At 35.1% G+C, this 27084-nt stretch overlaps 1 protein-coding gene across 1 annotated transcript in view; it reads right to left on the reverse strand.

The window, feature by feature from the left end:
- Positions 1-202: 202 nt before the first annotated feature.
- Positions 203-27084, reverse strand: part of LOC150092508 (vesicular glutamate transporter 3-like) — a 71025-nt gene continuing 44143 nt past the window's right edge. The window contains exons 8-12 of the mRNA XM_090414566.1: positions 21185-21328; positions 20662-20791; positions 7814-7927; positions 4357-4475; positions 203-715 (exon numbers count right to left, since the gene is read on the reverse strand). Coding sequence (XP_090270692.1) covers positions 614-715; positions 4357-4475; positions 7814-7927; positions 20662-20791; positions 21185-21328 — 609 coding nt within the window. The 3' untranslated portion in view covers positions 203-613. The remainder of the gene's footprint in view (positions 716-4356; positions 4476-7813; positions 7928-20661; positions 20792-21184; positions 21329-27084) is intronic.

Here is a 27084-nt window from a genome sequence, read left to right on the forward strand (position 1 = left end):
GATGAAAGCGATCTAGTTCCTGACAGACTGCTTTAGGACCAGAGTTACGCCTAGTACACATGCAACGGGTTATTTTTCGACTATTTAAAATCCGGAATATTTAACCTTTTAGGAAACCAATCAAGTCCACATGAGTTTCAGACATATGAATATCTATATCAAGTTGTTTACACGAGAAAATAAATGACAAAATTAAATATAATTTAATAAAATTTCATAATTCATTTTATTATATTGAATTATATTTTACAAGAAATGTAAGAAGGTGAACTGATTTACAACTCGACTAGTTTTGTACACAGAATGATAACCATGCGTTAAATCCTTTGAAGCCGTTGAATTACTGGTTTCGTTTACATTACTTATCCACACAGTTTCAAAATATACAATTAAAAAGTTAAAATGATTTTTGTATCGAAAATCAATCTCACTTCTTATTCATAAAGCTTGTGATTTTCTCGTGAAATGCATTTGTGACCACCCTTTGAGAAGTGCTTCATCAGTCGAATTGGGTTCCACGTTTCTGTTTTCTGAATATTTGTGTTTTTTTTCTTTTGTACAGTTGAGATGATTAGCTATTACGTGTATCCAGAAATGAGTGTTCACTGCTTGTCTACTGTTGCGGTACTCCAGATCCAAGGATTCCGTACACTATAGCGCTAACGAAAAGGGTGACGGCATTCAAAATGAAGTATCCGGTGGAAGCTGCTTTTATCTGCAATATTCAAAAACATCAGTTAATCATACAATGATTAAACAGATTACGTTACATACAATAGAAAAGTGGCAACGGCATGGTTTTGCCTTCGATTTCATTATATAACGGTAACAGTAAACGTTTCCAATGTAAACATGGTCGTTCCTTCAAAATGAAGTAGATCCTCGACAATGTGATGCCCAATATGCCACTTGTTCAATCCTTTTCGATTACAATTTGAATTAACTTTACAATTCTGAATTAGCAATAATCAGAGACAATATCCTAAATCGGCTGGAAATTTTTGTAAATGTCAGGTTGTTTCGCAAGAAGCAAAAACAAATTACCGATTCATCTCATTTCCATCGTTGAATGACATCATTTATGGGGAGTTCGGACCAATTTGACTCATTATACAGGAACACGAATAATTTTTTCTAGGTAAAACTAAGAAGGTTAAATTGTCATTTGCACCGCGCTTGGTCTTCTCTTAGAAGAGAGTGCCCGAAGGGGACGGTGAACCCCTGATCTCAAAAGTGACAGATTGATACCATTCCGCCAAACTTAGCTTCGATTCCGCAAAACCTAACTATGAAAGTTTTCATTTGAGCGAATGAAAACGTGAAGTCTGCACTTCTATTCCACGCTTCCTGCGTGATGAGAATTGTAAAGTGAATTTAAATTGTGAGTGAAAACCATCCCAGTACTTTGCAAACACTTGCTATCAATGAATAGTAAACGAAAACAAATCATCATGCCTATCAAGGATTGAGGCCTAGAGTTCTGGTTTTAGAAGTCATCGTTGAATCGTTTAAGAGGACGTCCTGGTTTTCTTTTTCCTTGTACTTTAAGGCTTGTTTTGGTAATCTTTCTGTTTTCATTCTTTGAACGTGTTCCATCCATTTATGTTTATATTTTTTAATTTTTTCTATTACTGTTCTTGGTTTAATTCTTTCATAATATCTTCGTTTCTTTTGCGATCAAATAGGGTATACTTTGCAGTTTTTCTCATAAACTTCATTTCTGCTGTTGTTAATCTTTGTTTGTCTTTTTGTTTTATTGTCCAGATTTCGCTTCCATACATTAAGACCGGTAAGGCTAATGTATTGTATACTTTTAGCCTGGTTTGTTTTTGAACTAGATTTGGTTTAAATATAGAGTTAATTACACCTGTTATTTTTAAATATTTTGCAATTTTTAGTTCTTACTGAATGTTGTCCTTTAAACGCCATCGTTTTTGATTTTTCTGTTGATATTATCATACCATAATCTTTGGCTATCTCATTTAGATCTAAAATAGCTTTCTGTAGTTTATCTTCAGAATCTGTAATTATTATTTGGTCTTCGGCAAAAAGGAGAGTGATGAATTTCACAGTTGAAGAAAGTTTAATACTTGGATGGAAAGTTTTATTGCATTTTATTATTATTTCGTTTAGGTAAATATTAAAAAGAGTTGCTGAGAGGGGACATCCCTGTCGGATCCCTTGGTTTATCTCTTTCGTATATGATAGCTCGCGATTTAATCTTATTTGTATTTGATTATTTTCATATATACCTGAGATAGCTTTTTGGATATTATTTGGTATTTGTCTTTCTTTTAATACGTTAAATGAAATGCTTCTTTTAACTTTGTCAAATGCTTTTTCAAAGTCAATAAATGCAATATGTGTTTCTAAATTATATTCTCTTCTTTTCTCTATTATTAATTTTAGGCAAAAGGGCAGGTCTATACTTCATCGTCCTTTTCTAAATCCATTATGTACTTCTAAAATAAAGTTTTCATAATATTTATTAGTTTGCTATTTAAAATGCTGGTATATTTTGTAACAGGATATTTAGGATATGGATATTTCGAATACTTATACCTGTATAGATTTTAGGGTCATCTCTACTACCTTTTTTAAAGATAGGAATCACAATTTTTTCCCATTCTATTGGGGTTTACCAGTTGAATAGATTGAACGAAAACAAATATTCGTTAATAAAGCTAATGCAATGTGTAATAAATGTACCGAGATGTATAAACAACCACTGATATTTGTTAATCTTAAGCCAAAGATGTTCACTAGAACTGATAGTGAATATTAGTATTAATATATTTTCTCAAGACACAATTATGTACATCCTAAATTACACGAAAAAAAGTACTAGACTAACCCTATACTTTCTTAGTACTGATATTCTTTAACAATTAGCTCGGTCAGAAAGAAATACAAAAAGTAACGAAATGATTGCAAAAAACTAATCGATGATTGAATTTCCATAAAATGATGAAACTTGTTTAGGATAATAGTATTAAAGTATGCACAAGAATAATAAAAATCATTCTGAAATTGAAGATATTTTAAGATTCTGTTTCTTGGGCCATATTACGCACATAACCTTCTTTAAGCGCCATTTGTTTATCTGGTTCAAAGCCTAAAACAGACCACCCTGTAAAGCCTGTTAAGTCATGTATACGATCATTCAGTTTGTTACTTTTTAGTAAAAAGTAAAAGAATGATACGAAGATTGCGTTAGGCTGTCAAAATATCTGACACCCGGTTGAGGTTGTTCACCAGAAATGATGCCGATCATCAAAAGCCAATCAACACTTTTCACGGCACTGCTGAAACAATTAATTTTATTGAGGGGAACACGTAAATGACGCGAAATGTACCTTTTAAGTATCTTTAAATATTCTTAAAACCGTCGATTCAAGTTCACTCCGTAATGTAAAACTATAGAAAATATAGTGGGTGTTCCATAAGTCGCGAAGGGGGTGAAAATGTGAATAATATTAGTGATTATGAAATTTTAAATTTTTTCTGTTATTCAATTTGGGAAATTTGGGAAATTAATCGTCGAAATGTTCACATTCCAACTGCGAACCAAAATCGTGCAATTTTATTTTGGAAATCAGCCGTCCATTATTCCAAAGCAAATCGGCGATAAGCTCTGCAGCCATTTTAATGTCAGAAATGCTTACTAGGAGACAATGATTCGTCGCTAAATTGAGCCATTCCAGCAAGAAGGTTCCGTAAATGACTTGACATGATCCTGGAGACGGCGTTCAGCCAGGACAGAAGAAAACATTCACCGTTTATCTTTTTATCCGGCCTTACTTCTTTCAGGATTAGGACGGTAAAGCAGTGACGTCACTGGGGAGCGATATCTGGCCATGATTCAAAGTTATGTACATCGTCCGGTAGAGGACAGACCAGAGATGTGGTTTAAGCAAGCTGGAGCCGCTGCCCACACCGCTAGAGCAACAGTAGACCTCCTGAGGCACATTTTCGGCGAGTGAATAATTTCGCGAAGATTCAATTAATTGGCCATTCGTTCTCCACATCTGAAGGCTCCCTATGGAGTTACCTGAAGGAAAAAGGTGTATGTGAACAAACCGCAGACAATCCAACAGTGGAAGAAGAGCATTCGGGCAGAAATTACGGCGCCGAAGCAAGAAACATTAACAGCTTGCATGAAACATGCTGTAGAGAGGACGCTCCCTTTGTGGAGCCGAAAATGAAAGGCATTTACGTTATGTGTTTTTTTTTTTCATAACAAACACTCCAGGTTCTGTATTTCATTATAACAAAAAAGAATAAAAATAATTAACACATGAAAAAGTTATTGATGTTTCCATTATTGATCCGATACTGCATTACAAAGTGACTTACGTTTGTAGCATATGATATGGAGTGGCCAATTATTACTCCGGCCGCTGAGCATGTCTTTGTTATTCCCATGGTGATAGATGCATGCTGGGGAGACACGTCGAGGATATTTGCATAAAATCCTGAAAGAAGAGAAACGCAGCGAACATTATTATAAAGTAACAACCTTCACCGATACAGAAAGTTAGTTTCCACTTATTGGTCTAAAATATCGGTTCCCAACCGGTGGTACGCGTACCCCGGGGGTGCGTGCTGGGCCAAGTGAAAAATAATCAGTAATCGCGGAAACAAGTAAAGTAAACAAAATGCAAAACGTTAGTTATGAACAATAAATGTTAACTAATTATATTAAGAGCCAAAGGCTTTAATTCGGCGACGTGAACTTATTGAAGTTAACGAATATTACACCCCATATTGTTTCATAGCCGAATAAGAAACTATATAAAGTTCGGCGAGTCCAAGCGTAAGCAAATACCTGGATAGTGCAACACTGAGGCAACTCATAGTAAGGGTGGAGCAAGCTCCGATCACTATTCTTGGTTTTTACCCATAATGTGAACTTAGCTCCTAGGAGCTCTGTTACTCTTCTACATTATGAGAGAAGGTCACTACCCAGACCGGTTTCAACCTTTATTGAGGTCTCATCACATAAGTTCACGTCGCCGAAATGAAGCCTTTGGCTCTTCATATAATTAATAATTTATTAGGACACCTTCTTGACAATTCTTATAGTAGGGTATGTAAGTTCTGTTCGCTATAAACTTGGTATTACCTAGGTCCACCTACTCACTGATCAGACCTCAATAAAGGTTGAAACCGGTCTGGGTAGTGACCTTCTCTCATAATGTAGAACAGTAATACAGCTCCTAGGAGCTGGGTTTCACATTATGGGTAAATACCAAGAATAGTGATCGGAGCTTGCTCCACCCTTACCATGAGTTGCCTCAGTGTTGCACTCCCTAAAGGGTCAGTTGTAACACAATCCAGGTATTTGCTTACGCTTGGACTCTCCGAACTTTTTATAGTTTCTATATTCGGCATGAAACAATATGGGATGTAATATCCCTTAACTTAAAAATATCTTAAGTTTAAAAAGTTTAAATTTTAAAAACAAGAGGTACAATTTATAGAAATGGGTTTAAAAGAGATACACAAGTGGTAAAAGATTGGGAACCACTGGTCTATAACATTGAAGGACGTAATATTAGCAACGTAAACTTCCTAAAAGAAAAGGAACAGTAGACATAGCTAGACGTTCCCTTTCCGTCGCTAAATTGTTGTGGTGATTTTGGGTGGGGGAATACAGACTTGAACTAAATAAAGAGTTTTGAATAACGTTTATCTGTAAGTCTAGCAAATGGTAACTCGCATCCCTAACGAGACTGGAGCATACAACGTAGTTTTCAAATAGTCGACGCTGCCATCGAGAAGAATTTCAGCACCTTAAAAAAAGACATATTATATAGGTATTTTATTTCTGGGAAAATTCCCATGGTGCGCCTCTTAAAAACTATTATTTTTAGGGATATTTTGCTTGCTTTCGTTTAGGAGTGCCCCTTTTTTAATGTCATTGGCTGTTTACTCAAGAATTCTTACGGCATTACATGCAGTAAGTCATTATATGCAGAGTAATAGAGGAAGAAAATTCGCACTTACCTTTTTTTCGATGTTGTTGGCTGTCTTCTTTCTGCGATGTGCATACTTCTACTGTTATGCTGTTAAAAGGGAAAGGTTTCAACTTAATTTTTCTACATTGCCGCAACCTCTCCCCACTTTTTCCAAAATCCCCTTTCCTTTTAACAGTCTAACAGCAGAACTATGCACATCGCAGAAAGAAGACAGCCAACAACATCCAAAAAAGGTAAGTGCGAATTTTCTTCCTCTATTACTCTGCATATATTTGTCTCTATAAGACACCTATAATGCCCTAAGAATTCTTGAGTAAACAGCCAATGACGTTAAAAAAGAGGTACTCCCAAACGAAAGAAGGCAAAACAGCTGTAAAAATAATAGGCGTATTATACCTCTTCATATTGAAAACAGGAAAAATGTACTCCATGCTTTTTGTTCAAAGTGATCGGCCTTATACTTTACTACACTACCTATAATGCAATTGTTTGTTACAGTTTAGGAGCCCAGTGGTCCCACGAATAATAAAAAAAAGCAATGTGGAAATAATATAAAAATCAATATTGTTTTTTAAACTTTCCGCTGTTCTTTGATTTGCTTTTATTTCATCCCTTATGCATTTTAAATAAAATGGCTATAAACACCTTCAGAAATGTACCTCTAGTTGACGACTGGAATCGAACCTAAAACGGCCTTTCTTCTGTCAGTCTAGCGTTATGAAACTAGAAATGTCGCCACAAGTGTGCATCTTTGTTTTCGTGGAAGGTATTGAAATTTTGAAATTAAGTACTCCAATAATCGCTTCAATTTTGTATTCAATTGGTTTGGAAAATTTAGTGAAAAGGAAATTACATTTGCTGTCATAGAAACTAAGTGCACTCACCCACCCACACACACACTATATCAGATATCCATAATTTTATTTATTATTATAACCAATAATAATAAATTGCTTGACAGAGTCAATAACCAATTAACTCTGTCAAGCACTTCAATAGAATTGTTACTATCAATCAGCGTTAAAACGAAAACACATTTTCCATCTTTTATTACAATGCAAATGGCACAAATAAACTTACATATTCGATTGCTTTAACACATTCAGAACTGGAAATAAATTAAACAAATCACGATATTAAATGCGTAGTTTTGATAAAGATAAATACGCTAATGGCAAACACGTCTGCACATGCTCCGTTGACTCCTCACCGGCTGGCTGTTATGTTAAACTTTAAACGTAACGTCATCATCCCCCATTCTTTGTCGCACAAGTGCACTCGGCCTTTCTTCTGTGACCTTTGCAAGCATCTGCGCTGCTTAAGCATCGCGTTTGAGCCAATGAACGCAACAGATTTTGTCGTAATCTCTGCAAGGGATTTATGCTATTTTGAAGAAAAAAGTAAGTTTTCTTTTCGATCGAAAGGAGAAAGGGAAGTTCACCCCGCACTCCCAAACCTGCTGTTCCATTTTGCTGCCGAAGTAGTTCCATCACCGGACTTGATCCAGCGACTTTAACATTCATGCTATTGCTGAAAATATTCCCAAAAAGTACGGAATGCACAAGTGTTCACCTGCGAAGTGTGCAGATGAACACTTGTGCCATTTTGGGCTAGAAACGTTTGATAAGATAAAACAGATGAACCAGTTATTACTAGTAAAGGAATTAATCGCCACCTTTACTGTCTTTGTGCCATTTTTACAAAGTATTCAGACTTCTGGTCTAATTTTTGTAGCTTAGACGATACACAATATTCTATCGAAATGCTTTTGTAGATATTTAGAGGCCAGTAAAAGGACTGCCCAACAAGCGGTACTGAAAATTAGTACTTACCCGTAAACGTAAAAGCCAAACAAGCCAAATTTGCCAAATATATGTACATTTGATCAACAGAATCTGTTTTAAATACTTCACTACTGATCAATGGCAAGGCTGCAGCAATGAGACCTAAAGATCAAACAAAGGTATTAAACAGTTGGCAATTTTCATATCAATTAACACGAGTGTAAAATTAAATTAAAAAAATTATGTGCCTTACACTAAGAATAGCAGCTCTTCCACAATGTATTACGATACAGAAAGTTACCTGTAACCTCATGCATTCGTTAACGGGATATATAATGTCAAGTTCAATTATTGTACGAGGTGAGTAGTAGGGGTGGCACTTCTGACCAGATCAAGATCAAGATAAGATAAGGAAAGTGGGCGTGTCTTCCTGACGTCATTGTGAGTGACGTCATGATTTTGGAATTTCCACGTGGGCAAGTGTGTGAATGGCTTCAGTTCTTGTGTTTTGGTTCGCGTATGGGATTATGGGTGATTTTTTTGGTTCGCCTATGGAATTATGGGTGATGATAGAGATAAGGATTCGTGTTGTGATTGGTGGTGCAGTTCTGACCAGATGAAGATCAAGATATGATAAGGAATGGTGAGGTGGGTGTGTGTTGTTTTCAGATGTAGATAAGTGACGTCATTTGTTATTTGTAAATAAATGTCGTCATTTGTTATTTGTAAATAAGTGACGTTGTTGTTTTGAATGGAAAAGGGAGATATATTAGAGATAAGGATTCGTGTTGTGATTGGTGGTGCACTAGTGACCAGATCAAGATCAAGATAAGATAAGGAATCGTGACGTGAATGTTTGTTGTTATGAGATGTAGATAAGTGACGTCATTTGTTAGTTGTAAATAAGTGACGTTATTGTTTTGAATGGAAAGGGAAATATTAGTGTATAAGTAATCGTGTTGTCATTGGTGGACACTTCTGACCAGATCAAGATCAAGATAAGATAAGGAATCGTGACGCGAATGTTTGTTGTTATTGAGTTTGGAATGATAATTTAATTTAACTATATTCTATGTCACTCAAACATACAGTTTTTTTTTCTTCTATAGATGGTTGTACTAATTTTCCAATACATTTTGGGCATTTCTTTCCTGTTAAAGTGTGGGAATTCTTAGAGAAAGTCGTGATGGCTCTCGTGTTTCGAGTTTTTCTGAATAATTAATTATATACTTAAAAAACCTGTCCTTAAACACACATACACACACACACACACATATACATATTAGATATAAAAAATCGCTAATGTATCCATGTTGATACTCTAATATATACCCTATGATTATTCTTATGGAAAAAAAAAAAAAAACTATTCAGTATTAGAATTACGCTTACCCAAAACATACGAGCAGTTGTTATGTTTAAGTTAAATGTGACACACATCTGTCATTGTCGTCTGTGGGAATTCTTAGAGTATGTCGTGATGGCGGGTGTGATTAGATTTTAATGAATAATTAATTATATATTGGTGTCACTCAAACATACGGTTTTTTTTTTATTTTTATTTTTTATTTTTATTTTATATAGATGGTTGTACTAATTTTCCAATACATTTGGGGTATTTGTTTCCTGTTAAAGGGTGGGAATTCTTAGAGTAAGTCGTGATGGCTCTCGTGTTTCAAGCTTTTCTGAATAATTAATTATATACTTAAAGTACCTGTCCTTAAACACACACACACACACACACACACACACACACTAGACATAAAAATTGCTAATGTGTCCATGTTGATACTCTAATATATACCCTATGATTATTCTTATGGGGAAAAAAAAAAAAAAACTATTCAGTATTAGAATTACGCTTACCAAACAACATGCGATCAGTTATGTTTAAGTTAAAAAAGTACTTACAGCTTTCCAGATGACTCTTCGAAATTCGATTATTCCAAAATAGTTCAATTTTATATCCACAACACAACACAAACACAAAAACCACAAAGAATGAAATTTCTGTAAATACTGTAACCTGAACTAGTTACTTCGTCCTTTAGATTGCGGAGCGTAGATGGTGAGGCTTCGTCATTGCCATATCCCCCAGCGAGCGCTTTTCTTCAAAGGGGATGACATGAGTCACAACCGTAAATTGTGAATTTATTTTCCAACACTGAATATTTCTCATTAAGTCTTTTACAGTATCAAGTTCATATTTTATTCATAATTCATCCGGATATTTTGATTTGTCTAAAAGTAAGATCTTAAAGTTCAATAAATAAATAAATATTACTTTCCCACACTGTTAATTTTCATTAAGCTATTTGTAGATAACTGAGTGACTCATTTCCGGTCAGCCAGTCATCGTTCTTTTCATAGCCGTATATAGCGCTTACTTCAAAGGTAAAATATTTCCAGTGTAGTGTATTAGTCAAGCTTTCATGTGAGTAATGTTTACAATAGTGTTAGGTAGCAAAGATTTGTAAATGACCTCATGTGATCTTTGAGACCCAACTTGTTCGCATCCCTTCCTATCCTACACATATTGCACTTCAGCTTAATGTTGTGACTAAGAGTTTTCTAGGTGTTACTCTACTGATGGGTAGCAAAGGTTCGTAATTTGACCTTGTCTGATCTATGAGAACTAAATTATTCATTGTCACATGTTGTGATTATTGGTTTTCCATTGGTTCTGATTTTTTCCCACACTGTTAGTTTTCATTCATTAACTTTGTTTCTAGATAACGAACAAATAAGACTTTTACTTCAATGAATCAAAAAAAAAAATTCTCTGGTTACTTTGTGGCATGAAATTTCACAAGGAAAAAAAAAAAAATGTTATCTTCTTTCTTAAATTTGTATAACACATCTACGACACCCAATTTGTTCATTTAATTTACACATTTTATTGAATGAAATATTATTTACAAATTGTATTTACTGAATCTAACAATACAGAAAATAAATAAATTGAAAAATACATCAAAGGTTCTTCCATGGTTGTGGAATTACCATCGTATGGTTTTGACAATGTGATTCTCATCTGAAAGTTAATTTTCATTTGGTGGTTGTTTGTTGGGAATTTATTACTGTAGTAGTAAAATTAAGGGTTGCATATTTATATTTTCGAATCCAATACGTATACTTCAGAGAATTATTAAAAGCACAGAATCTTTCGTTATGTTTCCAAAAGCATTTAAAAGTACACATTATGTTTTCACGTTTTGGGCATCCAATTTCATTTAAATCAAGAACAGGCCTCCCTATTAACTTCGTTAATGTTTTTGATTTTTCTCTTCCTTTGGCAAGTAATATATGATATTTGCATGTTGATTCTATCATCCAATCTCTTAGTTTGTCCAAAGCTAGTGAACCAATTTCCCACTTCAGCTGATGGTTATATTTTATTAACCAAGAATTCTGTTTTTTAACTCTTTCAGGTAATTCTTTCCAACTACAAGGTGATTTTGTCACTGCATATCTTACACTAAAACCATCAGAAATACAAATTTCTTTAGGAAATAAATTTGAACTGCTATTCAACAAAAATTGTACATCAATTATCCCAATGATAAGTGAAAATTCGTATTTTTCACCCACTGTCGATTTTTCATAATCGTTTTCCTTCATTCTTCTTCTTCGATTACTTCATATGGCACCACAAATAAATAGTTATTTATTATTATTTCACTGATTATTAGCTCTGATCGTATACTTTATGGTAACTTTCGTTTACAAAATTCTAAACAATTAGAACTTTTCACAAAGAAACTTTCAATGAATTTGTGGCTCACCCATTATTTTTGCATTACCAAACACAAATCACAAAACAGCAGCTGCAGTGGATGAACGATTACCTTAAGTCCAAACTCACTCGACTCTCTGGTATTTTCTTATAGTACTGTTTACACTTACCATCCCCTACCCTGACCGTTCCTTCAAAAATGAACCTTTGCGCAGATGACTCAACGACATGTTTTCACATGCTGTTGGATATACTGTTGGTGTGTTTTTATCTTACTTTGTGTAGGGAAAGCTAAAATTTGTATATGTGTTATCTGTAGAGTCCAAACATTTTCTCTATGCCAAACTTTAAAGAAGTGTTAAAGTCACGTTTTGTTGGTTTAATTAGATGCTTCTCTCTTTCTCTCTCTGTAAAATAACCAAATTCTAACAGTTCGGATTTTCGATTATGTGAACGATTTGTTTTCAGATAACTCAAATAATGTCAATAGATAGCATTAGACAATTTCTAAAATAATCAATACATGGATTTTCGTTTTCAACACTTTTTTTTTCCTGTCCTGGCATTAATTTCACAGTTGTGATTTTTTAAAATAATTAAACAGAATTGCATTAAGATATAAAGTTGTGGATTTAAATATCAAGATCTAATCAGAATAACTGAGTAAAAATTCACTGTGTAAAAACACAACAACAAAAACACATCTTTGTTCATTTAAGTTTACAAATGCACATTTTATTTTGCTGAAATACTATTTACAAGTATATTCACTGAGAAAAATTCGAAACATGTAATTACCTAAAAATATTTCACAATATTTAGTTAGACTCTTAACATTTTCCAAAGAGTTCAATGAATAAAATTTTTGTTACTCACTGTTTCTTGGTTACATTACATCAAAATAGCTGGTCACGCAAAAGAATTTTTAAATCAGATACCATGGTAACCACACTTCCATACGTTTGATATTGTGTCAGTCTGGAAATGACACCATGCCTCGCTAAACATTCTGTGTATTCTTTTGTCAGCAAATATACACAAACAGTTTTTGTAAAATGTTCGTAAATGTCCCAAAATAAAGAATCTTTATCGAATTGGATAAAATCTTGAAAGTCTAATTTTACCATTGATGAATTTAAATGTTGAGCGATAATTTTTCCCATTAATCGGACAGATGGTAATTCAGTTTCCAAAAATAGTAAATGATTATCAATGTCGTACATTTTTGTTGAAAATCTCTCAGCTTCTTCACAACTAATAGAAAAAACCTTACTTCCATCAGCTCCTGTATCATCAAGTATTAGTTCCCCATCTTGGCATTTCAGAATATAACAATCACCGAGGTCCATTTCGTAGTCAACTCTTCTTTGCAAGTAGCCGAGGATATCAGACCACTTCCTGCGTAATTTTTCCCAAGTGGTCCGGGATAAATACATCACAATGTACGTGTCTTCTAAAATAATAATCGGTTTCCATCCTTTTAGAGCTAGGTGAAGAGTTTTGTCTCGTGCTATTTTCCTGAAGAAAGAAAATTTCAATGACTTTTGTGGCTCACCCATTATTTTACTTTACTTTACTTTCCTGGATACCAATCACCGCAACACAATACGATAACTTCACAGGATGAACGAATTGTCGTAACTGCAAAGACACTTGACTCATTTATTTTTCCTTATAGTACTGTTTACCTGACCCTTAACCCTGACCGTTCCTTCCAAAATGAAACTTTTGCGCAGATGATTCATGGACATGTTTCTACATGGTGTTGGATAAACCATGACGACAATGACGGATGTGTGTCACCCTGGGAAAATTCCAAGATATCTTATCTCAAAAACATCACCCACAATTCCATAACCAAACAAAACATGACAACAATGTCGTTATGTGTTTGGATATTTCTGGTGAACATATGTCTCTCATACTGTGATATCACAGAGGGTGACAGATGTCTTCCCTGCAATGCTCCCCCAACCTAACCCCATCACCCTAGTCTCTCACCATCCCCTCTCCTCCAGAAGATGTCTGCTCAACCTAGTGGATATGAGTGAGCTCATCGTTTGCGGATATCTTTTAGCGATGTCACCTCCAATTGATACTGATAACTTTTTTGGGGAAAAAAAAATTTAAAAAACTTTTTTTTTATGATAACTTTTTAGGAAAAAAACGCATTTTTTATGAAAACTTTTTTGGAAAAAAAATAAAAAAACGCGTTTTTTTATTTTTTTTATTTTATTTTATTTTTTAGTTTTTTTATTTTAATTTTATTTAAAATTAACTTTCAGATGAGAATCACATTGTCAAAACCATACGATGGTAATTCCACAACTATGGAAGAACCTTTGATGTATTTTTCAATTTATTTATTTTCTGTATTGTTAGATTCAGTAAATACAATTTGTAAATAATATTTCATTCAATAAAATGTGTAAATTAAATGAACAAATTGGGTGTCGTAGATGTGTTATACAAATTTAAGAAAGAAGATAACATTTTTTTTTTTTTTCCTTGTGAAATTTCATGCCACAAAGTAACCAGAGAATTTTTTTTTTTTGATTCATTGAAGTAAAAGTCTTATTTGTTCGTTATCTAGAAACAAAGTTAATGAATGAAAACTAACAGTGTGGGAAAAAATCAGAACCAATGGAAAACCAATAATCACAACATGTGACAATGAATAATTTAGTTCTCATAGATCAGACAAGGTCAAATTATGAACCTTTGCTACCCATCAGTAGAGTAACACCTCGAAAACTCTTAGTCACAACATTAAGCTGGAGTGCAATATGTGTAGGATAGGAAGGGATGCGAACAAGTTGGGTCTCAAAGATCACATGAGGTCATTTACAAATCTTTGCTACCTAACACTATTGTAAACATTACTCACATGAAAGCTTGACTAATACACTACACTGGAAATATTTTACCTTTGAAGTAAGCACTATATACGGCTATGAAAAGAACGATGACTGGCTGACCGGAAATGAGTCACTCAGTTATCTACAAATAGCTTAATGAAAATTAACAGTGTGGGAAAGTAATATTTATTTATTTATTGAACTTTAAGATCTTACTTTTAGACAAATCAAAATATCCGGATGAATTATGAATAAAATATGAACTTGATACTGTAAAAGACTTAATGAGAAATATTCAGTGTTGGAAAATAAATTCACAATTTACGGTTGTGACTCATGTCATCCCCTTTGAAGAAAAGCGCTCGCTGGGGGATATGGCAATGACGAAACCTCACCATCTACGCTCCGTAATCTAAAGGACGAAGTAACTAGTTCAGGTTACAGTATTTACAGAAATTTCATTCTTTGTGGTTTTTGTGTTTGTGTTGTGTTGTGGATATAAAATTGAACTATTTTGGAATAATCGAATTTCAAAGAGTCATCTGGAAAGCTGTAAGTACTTTTTTAACTTAAACATAACTGATCGCATGTTGTTTGGTAAGCGTAATTCTAATACTGAATAGTTTTTTTTTTTTTTTCCCATAAGAATAATCATAGGGTATATATTAGAGTATCAACATGGACACATTAGCAATTTTTATGTCTAGTGTGTGTGTGTGTGTGTGTGTTTAAGGACAGGTACTTTAAGTATATAATTAATTATTCAGAAAAGCTCGAAACACGAGAGCCATCACGACTTACTCTAAGAATTCCCACCCTTTAACAGGAAACAAACACCCCAAATGTATTGGAAAATTAGTACAACCATCTATATAAAATAAAAAAATAAAATAAAAATAAAAAAAAACCGTATGTTTGAGTGACACCAATATATAATTAATTATTCATAAAAATCTAATCACACCTGCCATCACGACATACTCTAAGAATTCCCACAGACGACAATGACAGATGTGTGTCACATTTAACTTAAACATAACAACTGCTCGTATGTTTTGGGTAAGCGTAATTCTAATACTGAATAGTTTTTTTTTTTTTCCATAAGAATAATCATAGGGTATATATTAGAGTATCAACATGGATACATTAGCGATTTTTTATATCTAATATGTATATGTGTGTGTGTGTGTGTATGTGTGTTTAAGGACAGGTTTTTTAAGTATATAATTAATTATTCAGAAAAACTCGAAACACGAGAGCCATCACGACTTTCTCTAAGAATTCCCACACTTTAACAGGAAAGAAATGCCCAAAATGTATTGGAAAATTAGTACAACCATCTATAGAAGAAAAAAAAACTGTATGTTTGAGTGACATAGAATATAGTTAAATTAAATTATCATTCCAAACTCAATAACAACAAACATTCGCGTCACGATTCCTTATCTTATCTTGATCTTGATCTGGTCAGAAGTGTCCACCAATGACAACACGATTACTTATACACTAATATTTCCCTTTCCATTCAAAACAATAACGTCACTTATTTACAACTAACAAATGACGTCACTTATCTACATCTCATAACAACAAACATTCACGTCACGATTCCTTATCTTATCTTGATCTTGATCTGGTCACTAGTGCACCACCAATCACAACACGAATCCTTATCTCTAATATATCTCCCTTTTCCATTCAAAACAACAACGTCACTTATTTACAAATAACAAATGACGACATTTATTTACAAATAACAAATGACGTCACTTATCTACATCTGAAAACAACACACACCCACCTCACCATTCCTTATCATATCTTGATCTTCATCTGGTCAGAACTGCACCACCAATCACAACACGAATCCTTATCTCTATCATCACCCATAATTCCATAGGCGAACCAAAAAAATCACCCATAATCCCATACGCGAACCAAAACACAAGAACTGAAGCCATTCACACACTTGCCCACATGGAAATTCCAAAATCATGACGTCACTCACAATGACGTCAGGAAGACACGCCCACTTTCCTTATCTTATCTTGATCTTGATCTGGTCAGAAGTGCCACCCCTGCTACTGAGGTGTATGGGAAGAAGCCAAATGGAAGTATAAGAAATTGCGTTGTGGACACCAAGATGAACTCCAAAACAAGGGTTAGCTTGTATATTTGTAGACAGTAAGTAGTAAAGATTATCGTTTATCACATTGTGGTCTTTGAACTTTCTAATAATGCAGAAATACACCGAAGACTTACAGCATTATCTCTTAAGCCGAGTACTGCAGGACTCTCTTATCGATGGAATAATTCGATTGTCCTGTAATTCTGGCCGACGGTAGAAATTATCGGCAAGCTACGTTTATCCAACCGTGGAATTTAGGACCCACACTCTCAGATGTGAAGCTTTAAAAGTGGTTGTTATGAAAATGATGATAATAATAATAATAATAATAATAATTTTTGACAAAGTTTATTATCATCTACACATATACAGAATATTTGCAAATGTACAATTGAAGTGTTACTATAATATTTTTGTTCCTACAAATATTGAGCACTTAATGTTAAGTGAATATCTTATTTCTTCTTCCCAACCTTTTGGTTCTGTCCACTGCTGGACGAAGGTCTCTCCCATGATTTTACAGACTCCCATCCATCTCACTCCTGCAACTTGTTCCAATTCTTCCCTCCACCTTCTTGTCGGTCTTCCTCTTTGTCTTGCTCCATTCACTGGTCTCCACTCTGTTGTTTTTCTAGTCCATCTCCCGTCACTGCATCTGGCAATATCGTCAGCCCATCTTCACTTAGCCTATTTAATGTATTTTACAAGATCCATGACACCTGTTTGAGATATTATCCAGGTATTTGCCTTCCTATCTGTTAATGTTATTTTTCGCATACTTCTCTTCATGCGATGTTATGTTATTCTCAGTTTTTTTAGGCCTTTTGTTAAAGTCCATGTTTCTCCTCCGCATGTTGGGACAGGAAGTATACACTGGTCGAAATCTTTCCTTTTTAGACTCATGGATATCACTTCTGAATATGTCTCTCATTTTCCCATAAGCCATTTATCCAAGGTGAATTCTTCGTTCAATATCTTTTCTTTGGTTATCCTCAAAGGATAACAATTGACCCAAATATATATATATGAATTAACTTGTTCTATTTCATGGTTTTTCAACTTTGACAGTTCTATGGTTTATGTATTTATTCCTCATTATTTAAATGTGTAAATAATACTAACATTTTTTTTACATTTTTCCCGCCCGTATATATTTAGAATGATTAATTTAATGTGTTAAGAGAGACATATTTTTCATATTAACGATAATTGATGTGGAATAATGTTATATAAATATAAAATAATTTATATTTGCGAAATTCTTTTCTGATATTTTGTCATTTACATTTATATTTCGATCTCACACACACAGACTACCACTGCTTGAGCACGGTTTAACTTTTTTCAAGGAGGGGCTGGATTTGTATATGGCGTGTTTGTGTCCTCGTAATGGTGCTTGAGGGGGGGGAGTTATAGGTATGTGTTATTCTGATCTAATTACCTCGGAATATGACAGCTGTGACATTCTAAACTCGATGGAAACAAGAGACTCCCTCTCCCCCACAAAAAAGGCCTGTCTATTGTCGATATAAACGTCAGGGGCATTCATAAATACGGGGAATTGTCTTGCTGAAAGAGATAATGGTCATCCCCTAAAAACATCACAACGTAGGAAGCATTGCATTTCCATAATGTACAGACACCTCTAAGAGTTCAATGTTAGTGGCACACCACTAACAGCGGAACAAGGCCAAACCAGGAAAAACATAACCATACCATCGCACCAATATATCCGAATTTCATAGCTGGGGTTATGCACTCTGGTAAAAGACATTCAATGGGCATCCACCACACCGACATCAATCCATCTGCTCGGTAGAGAGTGTAGCGTGATTCGTCGCTCCATAGCACAGCTTTCCAAGCATTCACGTCCCACTGCACATGCTCTTTGCCCAACATGTTGGACTGCATGCTGATCTGGCTGTTCCTTTGACCATGCTATATATTTGAGTCTCAGAACAGGGAAGGTTCCGCAGGAATGGAAAGACGGTATGGTAATCCCATTGCATAACGGCGGTGCAAAGACCGATGTATCCACCTATCGATCAATTAGTATCTCAGGAGTTGTGAAGATTTTTGGAAAAATTGGTTAGGGCCCGAATTCAGAAATGGGTTGACAGTGAATCTCTACTTTGCAATGAACAACTGGTTTCCTAAGGGAAGGTCATGTTTTAGCAACTTGCTGATATTGTATAATAATATTACCATCGAACTAGACACCATGATACTTTTGGATTTTGCTAAGGCTTTTGACAGAATACGGCATAGTAGACTATTGCATAAATTGGAGAAAATGGGTTTTGGTTATTCAATATTAGCATGGATAAAAGGCTCGTGACCGATAGATATCAAATAGTGGTCTACAGGGGATGAGTCAGCAAGATTTAAGATAACTAGTGGTGTAGCACAAGAATCAGTCCTTGGTCAACTGTTATTCAATCTATACATTAATAACATTGGGAAGGCGACATACAGCTATTTGCCGATGAAATAAAGATAGGTAACGTAATCAGGAGTTCTGTTGATATGTATTCCTTCAGAATGATTTGATTAGGCTGGAATTGTGGGCATGAGAATGTCAGTTTAATGTTAGTAAATGTAAAGTCATTCACTTCGGCATGATTAGATATCCAATGTCGCATTATGTTGGTGGGATTAGGCTAGAAAAAACTGATGAGGCTAGGGAGTGTTAGTAGACAGGAAATTTAAGTTCATGTAGCAAAGATTTTAAATGCAACTTATAAGATAATTGCAATGCTGAAACGAACTTTAACATGTAAATATAGTGATGTCATTTTGGCATTTTACAATGCCAGATAAGACCTCACTTGGACTACTGTGCGCAGGTCTGGTCTCCTGGTTTCCGTTGTGATTCTGATATACTGGAGAGAGTACGAAGGAGAGTATTAAAAACGACATCAGGATTGTGGAATACTGATTATGACAGATTGAGAATTTGTGGACTGCAGACACTAGAAAGCACAAGAAAGAGGGGTGATATGATTGAGACTTACAAACTTCTGAAAGGGTCATACAAAGATTTCACGTGATGGACTGTTTCATTTCAATTTATGGAGGGTGGGGAAAGGATAAGAGGGCAACCTTAGAAGCTGAAAATGAAGGCCGCTAAGAAGGGTGTGAGGGCTAGATTTCCCTCTCAGAGGGTGGTGCGTGATTGGAATGAATTGCCTTTGGATGTTGTGAGTGCAAGCAGTGTGAATGAATTCAAGAATAAGTATGATAGCTGGTGTATGTAGTATGTGACCTCCTTCGTTGAGTCTCTGCCTCCCTGGAGATCTCTCTTAATAATAATAATAATAATAATAATAATAATAATAATAATAATAATAATAATATAATGCCCTAATAGTTGAAGCTGTTATGGAGAACACCTTGTCTTGATATGGGCTTGCTTTTGTAATATGGAATATTTAAATTTCTCAAATTTGAGTTACGTGGGTGCAACTTACTGGAAAAATACAGGGTGATCCACAAGTCAGGAAGAGCTTACACATTTAAACCTTCTTTTGTTCTTTTTTGTTATAATGAAATACAGAACTTGAAGAATTTTTTTATTAGCTAGCTATGAAAAACCACTTGTTCTAAACCCCCTTCGTGACTTATGAACTACCCTGCATGAATGCGTTGTACCAATGAGGTGGAAGTTTGAGACCCAATACGTTTGCCCTTGAATCCAAGAAGGAATAATCGACAGTTCGTGGCCAACTCTTCTATATAATTTTGCGAACCAGATCTATTTTGCAATCGTATCAAATTCTTCACAGTGCCATTGATATCGATTCCACAAAGTGAAGGAATTGATGACATTCAAAAATGATAAGCTTAAATTTTCAAGAAGTCATCATTATGCATAATTGCTAAACATTTCAGTTAGATCAGCAAGTGTAACTCACTTGTTCATATTCACCCCCCCCCCCCCAATGACAATGTGATTCAGTGATGGATAAGTAATGTCGGTTCTGGAGATGTTCTCAATAAAACGCATGATGGGCTCGTTGTCGTAATAAAGCGAAAGTGTTTAATTTGAAAATAAATAAAATAAACCATACAAAATATATTGAATATATCTTTAGAAGTCTTACTTTGAAAAAGATTAATTCATTAGTCTTGATAACCATAAATCATTTAGTATAAATTTATTATCTAAACATACCCACGCATGTTGTCACTTTTCGTATTATCGAAGTGTTCGATCCACGTGCTATGAGTAGATCAGAAATGAAGCTGACGACAACTATGATTCCAAAACCACTTAAGTATCCCAATATTGCCAATGCCTTAATCTGAAATAGAATAAATTGAACAATTTCTTTAAGTTCTAATGAATGATGTACAATGTAAAGAATTTTGCGAGTGTGCTCGCATTTAAATGAAATCTTAAATTTAAATCTAACAGTTGATTATTCATTACTTGGTTTGTTGCGCCACTGAAACAGACTCTATAACTGTGAATATGAGAATCGGAGTATCTATCCATAAGATACCTCGATCTCATAGAGAGAGAGAGAGAGAGGGGGGGGGAGATCACAGATGCGCATATTATGTGTAAATCATACTAGAAAGAAAAAGGACGGAGCCGTAGTTATTTGGATAAGTTCATTAGAATGATATATTAAAAATAAGCATTCAACATTTCGATAAGGAATATCTCAAATCAGTAGTGCAAAATCACTTACTGGGTTTGTGTTTTCAAAGTACACGAAGGAAAGTGGCATAAACACCATAAAGTAGATGTACACTTGAAACCCTGCAGCGAACTGAGCGAATCCTATTGCAATAACTTTCTTCGAAGCAAGACTTTGTCGAATTACTGTTGACACCTGCACAAGAGAAGCACCCTGTTCTTAGAATTAAATTGGAATACTGCTATTAACTACATTCAATATCTATATCAATCATTCCATCATATTTAGTAAATTGAGTAAGCATAATGAATATTAATTAAAAGTTTAGTTCAATAATACGAAACACAACTTAAAAAGTGTGAAATAGCTATGGTAGTCGATCAAGTCAGCTGAGAGTAAATAGCTTGGATTCTGGAGAATTTCTTAGTCATATTTTAAATTAATATAATATAAGAGGAATCATAAGATTACCACATCTATCGAACGAACAGTTTCCCAACTATTACACTGCACTTCCGCAAACCATAAAATGCTCCCTGGCTTATCGCATATGACTGGAGTAGGATGACCTTCATTTTATTTAGTGTGAATATTAGTCATTTAAAAAAACTGGAAACTTTTGTGTGAAACTGCATCCTATATGTCTGCAACATGATCTTTCTAGATAACGAAGATTTTGCAGTTATAATTTTAGTGTTTGAAGTAACAGCAGGAGCAAGTTAAGACAATTATGGTTTGGACTTTAGGTGTGTGGTACAGTCTTATACACCTTTCTTATTAAGTCTAATATTTAATATTAAATCATTATTGGCAGTTCTATGAGTCTCAAAAGCTCAATGTATCAATGGGTAACTACTAAAAATAGTTTCCATTCAGTTACTAATTATATGAAGAGCCAAAGGCTTCAATTCGGCGACGTGAAATTATTTAAGTTAAGGGATATTACATCCCACATTGTTTCATAGCCGAATAAGAAACTCAAAGAGTTTCATGCCGAATATACAAACTATCCAGATATTTGCTTACGCTTGGATTCGCCGAACTTTATATAGTTTCCATATTTATTCGGCATGAAACTCTTTGAGTTTCTTATTCGGCTATGAAACAATGTGGGATGTAATATCCCTTAACTTAAATAGTTTCCATTCAGTATTTTTGTTTGATTACCACAAAACTGCAATGTTGCACAAACTTTAATTCCATTCTTAAGAATAGAATTAAATTTTGGCCCATGCCGCCCTTGGGGCTTGACAAGTGCGGAGTACCATTCTTCTCGTGGGACAGGCTCTCATCAAGCCAATGGTATTCGCTATTTCCTCCTGCTATCTGGGTTGGGTTTTTCTTGTTCGCTATAACAGAAACAATTATTATAAAAGAACTTTCCTCACTTAGGATAAGAAACACAGTCGTTATCGTTACCATCACCGACTCTACATCTTCTAATAGTGATGACCAAGGTGCATTTCCGTGTTCCTACTGCCCTCGTTCTTTGTCCTCAGCTCGAGGTTTGGATGTTCATCGATCGCCTAAACATCTTACCTAGGCTAATACTCTTATCTCTGTATGACGGACCAAGGCTAGATGGATCCCAGAAGAAGAGCGATTTCTCGCTTTAAGGGAGGTCGATCTACTAATTGCTAGTGAGCGTAACGTCAATACGGCACTCCCTCTGTTTCACCTTACAGATCCTTCAAAACAATTCATTCACATAGAAAATTGGAAAGTTATAGCTCTTTAGTTGAGACGACGTTAAATGATTTTATTGATCAATTTAGTAATTCATGGCGCTAGAGAAACACTTGCTTTGAATGAAAATTCTTCTTTAGAATCTTATTTGCTTCAGTCTGTACAAGAACCTCCATTGGACTCCTATTATCACCGATCACATAAGAGTATTATTTCTAAAGCTTTGTTTAGTCAGAAATTTGTTCTTCTGCAGGTAAATAAGTGCATAAAACAACGAGTTAATCCTATGAATAGCGTTGAGATGTCCTCTCGTAAAAGAAAGAAAAGAGAAAACCCTCATATGCAGCCAATGTCAACGCACTGTCATTTATAGGCGAAATAGTAGTGCGTTGGAAAGGTTAGTATTGGATGGAGAAATTCAACTATCTTCTGATCGGTTTTTAGAGCCAGGTATTCTCTGCTTCACCACCTGTATTTCAGCCTGATAGCTTTGATCGTTCTCCATTGCATTCAGATTCTTTATTATATGATTGAAAAATCAGAAATTAAAGCTCCCATTCCGAAAAATTCTTCTGCACTTGGTCCTGATGGTTTTACTGCATTTAAGTTAAAGAGTATTCCTCTCAAGATCCTCCAGGAGATGTTCAATTTTCTGTTGTTTAATGATCAGATTCCTCTCTCCCTAAAAAATCAAATACTACTCACTCGTCTCTGCAGACACCTATTCTCATAGCACCTCTATTTCTTAGATTATTCCACAAAATATTGCTAAATCGTTTACAGAAGATATTTCGTCACGATGTTGAGCAAAGAGCCTTCACGGGATTTACCGAAAGATTTTGACAGTGTCTTCCACACTGCTATTCTCAAGCACTTTCGAGGATTGGTTGCCCTGTTCTTTTTGAAGATTATATTTCTAAGTTGTATAGTAATTCATCAATAAAATCAATAAAATCCAACTGCCCTCTTAAACCTATCGGTATTTTGGACGAGTGACGCTACTCGGGAACGTTTTCGGCTGCTGGAACAACGACTTTGGTCCAGTCAACTCTCAGTATTTCTGAATAATCTTCCTAAAGCTCCACTGAAGCTACAGCAACGCACTGCGTTATTAAATCAGTTTGTGCTATTTCATTGACTTAAGGTAAATGTAATTGGTTTATTTCATTCTTTTGTATTCCAAAAACCAACTTTGACCATTCTGAATAGATTAGATAAATAAGTACACCAGGTCTTAGACTATCACATGATGTCCCAGTTGCGTATCTCCACGCAGCAGTTAAATCTATTGGATTATGAATTCTTGCAATGAAATTGATGATTCCTCTCTTACGGTATCTAAGGTTCAAAAAACTCCAACATTCATCTTCAGCTTTTACCATAGCGCCTTTAGAACTACTTTCATTCAATGAGAATTAACTAAAACACTACGTTGGACCTTTGGTAACGGAATGTATATTGTTTCTAACTCTCTTGAAAGGAAGAGATGGGCAAGACTTCTATATCTCGTATTCGACGGGAAGCCCTTCAGTGGGTCGGAGAGGGTTCCATCGCAACATCTTTGGGCATTCAACCTGGATGGGAATTCATGGATCTGGTCAGGGCTAAGTTGAATGCTCTTCCTATCAACGCTCGTATAGCCCGCGGTAGGCATAATATTCATTATTCATGCAGGGGTGGATTTGGGTTCAGAAACACTGAACATATGACACATATATATCTCAATGCTGCTTTAAAACCCACAACATTAGAGTTAAAAGACATGATGCACTATACACCGTCATAAAGGGAAGGTAGTGAGAAAGGAGCCAAATAACAAAACAAAAGTAGGCATAAGGAGTTGCCAGGTCTTCTGTCATCAAGAGATGGTAACGTTATTGTCCTGGATATCCAAGTCTGTGAATCGAACAACTGAGGCTTAGATCGAGCAAATGAAGATTACATAAATTACTATATTTTTAATTCGTGTATTAAGAGACATTGTTTAAAAAAATAAGACTCGCCATCGTATTGTGCATCCTTATAAGGCTGCACAGGTGTTAGGTCTTAGTTGCCAAGACATCAGAATACTTTCTCTCCGAGATACTTGATAGTCGGATGTATCAGCGAATGACGAACAGGACACGTAGGGAAGGTGTTAGTTAGGCTTCGACATATATTTGAAAAATATGCATCACGGTTTGTACGTCATGTGTATGCGTGAGTGCATGCAGCCGATGTGTGTTAGTCATTGTCTTAGCGTTAGGGTATACTGTAACGCGAAAAATTAAAACTAAAAAGGTCTTTCCAGTTGCCTTACGACTATAAGCACTCGTATAACAATTACTGTCGAATTCGTCTTTTTGAAATCTGTTCAGATCGAATTTGACTCGCATTCAAGTAATTTATTTGAGTTACAATTTGTCTCACAACGCACCGATATTTTGATGCTGCTTTTTTTATCTGCTTTCTTCATTTGAATCGAGAAACTGCATGTTGACGATTCCTTTCTTCAAATCTATTGTGGTCGGTACATAACCTTTATCAATTTCTCCCCCGAAATGCAAATCAACTAAAATTAACAGGCAGTAATTCAATATTCCATTTGAATCTCTTAATGTAATCGAAATGGAATATCCGAACATAAGATTCACGGACATCGCTGGAAAATTCATCGCAGGAAAATTCATCGCGGAAAACATTCGCTGAAAGCGTTATTCGCTAGAAAATTGAAATGATATTGCATTGATACATGAAAAGTAAATGCGTGCAAAATAAATTTCACAAAACATAGTGTTTTATGTATTTATGCATTATTTGTTTAGATTTTCATAATATTTTATTCTTTTACAAAGAAAGTGATATATTAAGTTAAGGTAAATCCCTTATTGTTTTTCAGCCAGTTAGCGAAACTAAGATCGAACACGACGATCTGTAACGTTTCATGCCGACGAACTGTCAGCGTATCCAAGCGTAAGTGACCACTTGGTAGTGCCACACCACGGCAACTCGTTGCAAAGGTGAAGCAAGCTTCCTCACTGTTCTTGATATTTTCTCATAATGTAAAACATAGCTCTTGAGATGTAGTACTGTTTTACATTATGAGGAGAGATCACTACCCAGACCGGTTTCAACCTTTTTTGAGGTCTCATCAGTGAGTAGCTAGACCTAGTTAATATAAATATAAGTGAAGAAAACTTACATACTTTTGCTATACGATAGCAAAAGTCTATCGTCGTATATCAAAAGTATGTAAGTTTTCTTCACTTATCCTTAACTTATATCAACCTCGCCAGAAAAAAATAGCCGTTTGGCTTTTCATCAAAGTGATATATTATTGATCGGTGCGTTTTCTAATTTCTCCTTCGTCTTAAAAAGCTGTAAATATTTTTTATTACTTAAATACTTCAGGTTCTGCTGATGGAAAATTAATTTTTACAAAACTGAAATAGGTATAAGGAGAAATGGCATCATATTTAAGAATATTTATTCTTAAATATGATGTGATATATATATACAGGGGTGGTCTCAAATGTTATCCCTGACAATGAAAAAAACAGATTTATAACTTCAAACTTATTTTTCAACATAATCTCCTTTAAGACTAATTCATTTATTCGAGCGATGCTCCAAAATACCCCTCTGGAGGTGTATTTTGCAGCGATGCTGCAAAATACACCTCCAGAGGGGTATTTTGCAGTAAGATCTGCAAAATACCCCTCTACAGCTGAATCACCTCTTGATTCGAAGAAAACGCTGACCACCAAGGAAGAGTTTTAGTTTTGGGAAGAGATAGAAGTCGGAGGGAGCCCACTCTGGGGAAAAGGGTGCACGTTCCAACAATTCATAGTGCAGATCCCTTAATTTTCCCATTGCCAAAACACCTTTGTGGGCAGGTGCATTGTGCTGATGAAAGATGATTTTTTCCTTCTGCAAACCGGGTCTTTTCTCACGAAATATTTCGTCTAGTCTGGTTAAAATATCGGAATAATATTCCCCAGTTATTGTTTTACCCTTTTCAAGATAATTAATAAACAAAATGCCTTTAGCATCCCAAAACACAGATGCCGTGACCTTTCCTGCTGATGGAACCGATTTTGCCTTCTTTGGCACGAACAACCGGCTTTTGTCCACTGTTTTGACTGCTGTTTGGATTTGGTGTGTAATAGTGAATCCATAGTAATACATCGACTCGCGAAATCAGTTTTATTCTTGTTAAAATGTTCCAAACACTATTCAGAGATTTCCATTCGAGTGCATTTTTGATCTGCTGTGTGCAAGCACGG

This window comes from Typopeltis vanoorti, chromosome 25, assembly GCF_054136105.1.
Source record: "Typopeltis vanoorti isolate ZY-2024b chromosome 25, IOZ_Tvanoo_1.0, whole genome shotgun sequence".
NCBI lineage: Eukaryota > Metazoa > Arthropoda > Arachnida > Uropygi > Thelyphonidae > Typopeltis > Typopeltis vanoorti.